General features: G+C 37.4%; 1 protein-coding gene across 1 annotated transcript; it reads right to left on the bottom strand.

The window, feature by feature from the left end:
* Positions 1 to 770: 770 nt before the first annotated feature.
* Positions 771 to 2,733, bottom strand: LOC112524788 (peptide-N4-(N-acetyl-beta-glucosaminyl)asparagine amidase A-like). Its single transcript, XM_025134741.1, has one exon. It carries the CDS (start codon positions 2,731 to 2,733, stop codon positions 922 to 924), a length of 1,812 nt encoding a protein of 603 aa, XP_024990509.1. The 3' UTR covers positions 771 to 921.
* Between the last annotated feature and the right edge of the window lie 1,732 nt (positions 2,734 to 4,465).

Genomic DNA, 4,465 nt, shown 5'->3' with positions numbered 1-4,465 from the left:
GATGAAATCGGATAGGGATGAATGAGTTTAAGAGTTTTTAAGAATTTAAGAGTTTTAAGAATTTTAGTCAAATGCTTTATAATATAGTATAAATAAAGTATATATTAAATAAAAAATTATATCTATTTAAAAACTATTAAATTTACAATTAGAAATACAAAGGAAATCAAGATAAATTCGTATATTTTTTTGAGTTGAATATATAGTCAAACTATTAATAATTAAAATAACAACAAAATAAAAATTATAAACAAAGATTATATTTCTTTCTTAATTGTTTGAATATATTATCGAATAGGCCTTTTGATGAAAGATATGAACAAGAAGCTTCAAGAAAACTGGTGTTTTCCAAATTATATGAAGCCAGTATGTAAACAAAAATTCCATTTTCTCTGTTTTATTGAATATCCTCAAACAACTAAGGCATATATTGTTGGCACCTATGCAATGTATCATAAAAGTACAAAATTGTTTTTTAAAATGTGGTTACTTTTTTTTTATAACTGTAAATGGTTGTTTGGAATTGCTTATTTGAAATAATTTATATTTTTTTATAAAAGTGCTTATGAACTTATTATAAGTTAGAATGTTTTAACTTCTTCAAAAACTCTTTATTACTAGTTTGACACCGATATAAAATATTTATCAAAACATTCAAAAGTGCTTATTATCAATATTATATTGAAATAAGTCAATAATTTGTTTTTATAAACAATCCCAAACACCCTAAAAATATAGGAGTCAATTTATACATATCTAAACTAATTTGATGAGACAATTGCATAATCTTATTAACAATAAGCAGCAAGACCAAATTGCCCACACAACAAACAACCGATATACACAACACACATACAGATAATTCTAGATAAAAAACGCAATTTAGGAAACGATAGCAGTGGGAAAAGTAACCTAACAGAATTAGGCACAAACCGCCGATGCAACATCGCCGACGACATGACCACCGACGACATCAACATTTCGAGAATAGCAACCAAACCCATCCTTGTAATCGTAGATCTGATGATTATCTGCTGTACCCGATAGAACAGCATTACCTTTTATCACCATCGAACCATTACAATTTTGACTGTGATTCAAAACCCTAGAATCATTCACGTCGTAAAACGCCTCGCTTCGCCCTTGCACCACCGTCGTGTTCATTATAGAAGTATCTGGATCTGATCCGGGCCCAGTCTTGATGTTGATATTCAGAGGATATTTGATTTTTACTTGTAAGCTTTGAATCAACTCACCATTTTCATCCGTGATGGTTATTCTGCTATTCCTGTTGACCCGCTGATTGAGTCGTTTCCTTGTTCCCTGATCTTGGAACTTGAGCTTGCTCTTGAATTTCATTTTATCGGTGTATTCGATTTTCAGTTTGCCAAAGCTTGAAGTTACTAACCCTTTAGCTTCGCTTTCCCTTTCTCCTTCTAACTCGAATTCTCCATCGAGCCGTTTAAACTGATTCTGACGTTCAATCTCCATAGATGGGACTTTATATTTCAGAGTTTCCGCTTTTACATTTGAATGATCCAACCACAGATGCAAATTTGCATCCACCAGCCAAAATGAAATGCCATCAGCAACCTGGAGTCCGATTGAATGAGATTTGTTATCTGAAAGAAGCCCTAAAAATGGAGTTAAATCGATATCATAAGAAGGAAGATCAAAAGCTCCAATGGACACAACCGGCTCCCAAAACAACGGATTTATTCCGCCGGTGAATATCACCGGAAAAGGAATCACTGCTCCGACCAATATCCCGTCGATTGTGACCAGAACTTCACGATACGCTCCGTGAGCTCTTCCGGTGGCCAAATGATTGGCTTCTATATATGAATCCGAAGGATTCATGTACCAGAATTCATCGTCTCCATGAAACGAAACATACAATTCAAGCACTGCTTTGTAAGTTTTCTGAGAAATTTGGACATTTTTTCTTTGCACATCGGTTTCATTTTGAATTCTAAACCAAAAACCTTCATCAATAGCCCCAGATATCGGGATAATCAAATCGGCTGGCTTATCATATGGATATAACAAATTCAATACTCGATCAAGCTCAATTTTATCCTCATTTCCATGAGTCTTAACAGAAATCAATTTTCTATTCAGCCGATGAGTTTCTGAATCTCCCGAAACGACAGATAACGGAACCCTAACGTCTTTACCAGAGTAAAAAAGAAAGGAGACGTTAACGTGATAAACACCGGTGAACTCGTCGTTCACAATGTTTTCGAGCATGACTGAAAGTGTATGATTGTCCTGCCTAATTATGGAAGCATACCTAGTCACATCCTTCCGAACAGTCCAGAAGATTCCATCTTCGGTGGGTTGAGCCGTACTCGTCCGCAACAGCTCTACTCCGTCGATCCAGACTCCGGCGATACGGTCGTACTGCTCACCTTTACATTCAGCTCGGAACTCAAGGACGGCAAGGGACCAATTACAGGTCACCGGCGGCGGAATGTAGTCAACAGTGACGGGGGGACTGCCGTAGGTGTACCCAAAGTTGTAATCGAGTACGTTGACAGAGCATGCCGGAGTAATGGCGTCTGTGGGAAGTGGGCGTGTGACTTCAAAGTACTCCTGAGGTGCGACGTTAATGGTTTCATTGCCGGAGTTTTGTGTGAATGATTTGAGGAAATGGGGTGGTGATGATGAGGATTGAATTGGGATGGCGAAGTACAGAGGGAGGAGGAGAATGAGGAGATCGGCGATGTTCATGATTCTTTTGTTACTGAAGAAAATGGAAGTTTGGGGGTTTATAGAAGAGTGTCTGGTATGGAGGAGCTTGGGAAGCTTCCTAGCGGTTGAGGTCTTAACGGGGACATATGTACCGTTATGTATGTTTAACGGGGTTCTTAGACAATTTAATACATTATATTATCGGATGAATATAGTAAGGATAAAAAATCTTACCTGATAAGAACAAGACAAGGACCAAGAGTCTTACCCGATAAATGAGGGCAACGACTCTTACCATGATAAGTGTTTACCGGGTAAATTGTTGTATACGATGTCGTTTTGATGAACTAAAATCTTATCTGGTAAGTAAATGATAGTGTTAATTTTTTCCGGTAAGCATTTATTTGGTAAAAGGCCCCTTAATCATTTAAGTTTTAATTTGTTTTTAAAAATATTGTCTTAACGGGGACATATGTACCGTTATGTATGTTTAACGAGGTCTTATGTTTTTGTTTTAAGTTTTAATTTGTTTTTAAATTATATCTTTTAATTAAACTTGTGATTTATATAAAATGTAGATTCTTATCAAAGATTAGGTTCAATCCTCCCTATTTTGAGGCTCCTATTGTGAATAATAAATACATCCTGAAGAAGGCTAATGGCACTTTTAGGGTGCGTTTGGTGCGCAGACAGAACAGGACATGACAGGACAGGACATCTGTTCAACGTTTGAAGACATGACAGGACATAACAGAACTGGTTAAAATAACCAATTTACCCCCAATGACCAATTTATGCATTTATTCTACATAAAACAGTAAGAAAAGGCGTTTATTGTCAATCACCAAACAATAAACAAACTAGAGCAAAATTCATAAACAAAGTAGAGCAAAATTCATATTTCATGACAGCTAAAATAACTGATTTACATTAATCAGCGCATAATTCAGTTTACACAAACTAAGGAAGCAGAGGCCAAGATATAGAACACAAACTAAAGAATCGGTAAGAACATGAGGCGCATAAATAATTATCTAGAAAGGGGGGAAATGGTTTGGAACCTGTAAGAACATGAGGCGCATAAATCAATCTTGACTGTGTTGCCTAAGCCGATGCTCTGCCAAAACCACTCGCTTTCTGTGAAATATCGAGGGGAAATCGAGGGGTTGTTGGGGCGGAATATGGTGGTGAGGGGCGGCGTCTTTGGCAGGTGCAGGAGCATGAGCGAAGAGGTTGAAGACGTCTGAACAGGGCCGAGGGGTTGTTGGGGAAATCGAGGGGTTGTTGGGGCGGAATATGGTGGTGAGGGGCGGCGTCTTTGGCAGGTGCAAGAGCAGGAGCGAAGAGGTTGAAGAAAGCGATGGAGGAAGCGATGGAAAGCTATGGAGGAAGCGGTGGAGGATACGGGAAAAGGAAGTGGGGAAGAAAGGAAGCGATGGAGGCTATGGGGAAGGGGTAGTTTGGTAAAAAAAAGTCTGTGTTCCACTTAGTTCTAGGGGGTAAAAGAGAACTCGCTTGTCCCACCCTTGTCCTAGTTAGTTCTACTTAGTTCCATATTAAGCCACACCAAACGTAAGGCAAATGTGTTCTGTTCTGTCCTGTCCCACCTTGTCCAGCGCACCAAACACACCCTTAAAATGTACTAATGGCATCCCTAATCTTTATTCTTATTATTTTGTTTTTTAGTTTTTTTATCTTTTGTTTTTTTTTTCTATTTAAATTATTAATTAATTCTTTTTTTAGTTTATTAATTAATTCCTTTTTTGTTTTC

Source organism: Cynara cardunculus (genome assembly GCF_001531365.2).
Source record: "Cynara cardunculus var. scolymus isolate 2C chromosome LG 13, CcrdV1, whole genome shotgun sequence".
Taxonomy (NCBI): domain Eukaryota; kingdom Viridiplantae; phylum Streptophyta; class Magnoliopsida; order Asterales; family Asteraceae; genus Cynara; species Cynara cardunculus.
The sequence above is the reverse complement of the archived record's forward strand: the minus strand, read 5'-3'. Positions and strand labels throughout refer to the sequence as shown.

Bases quoted from the DNA above. Each gene is read 5' to 3' on its own strand.
- LOC112524788 (XM_025134741.1), bottom strand. From the start codon at position 2,733: ATGAACATCGCCGATCTCCTCATTCTCCTCCTCCCTCTGTACTTCGCC.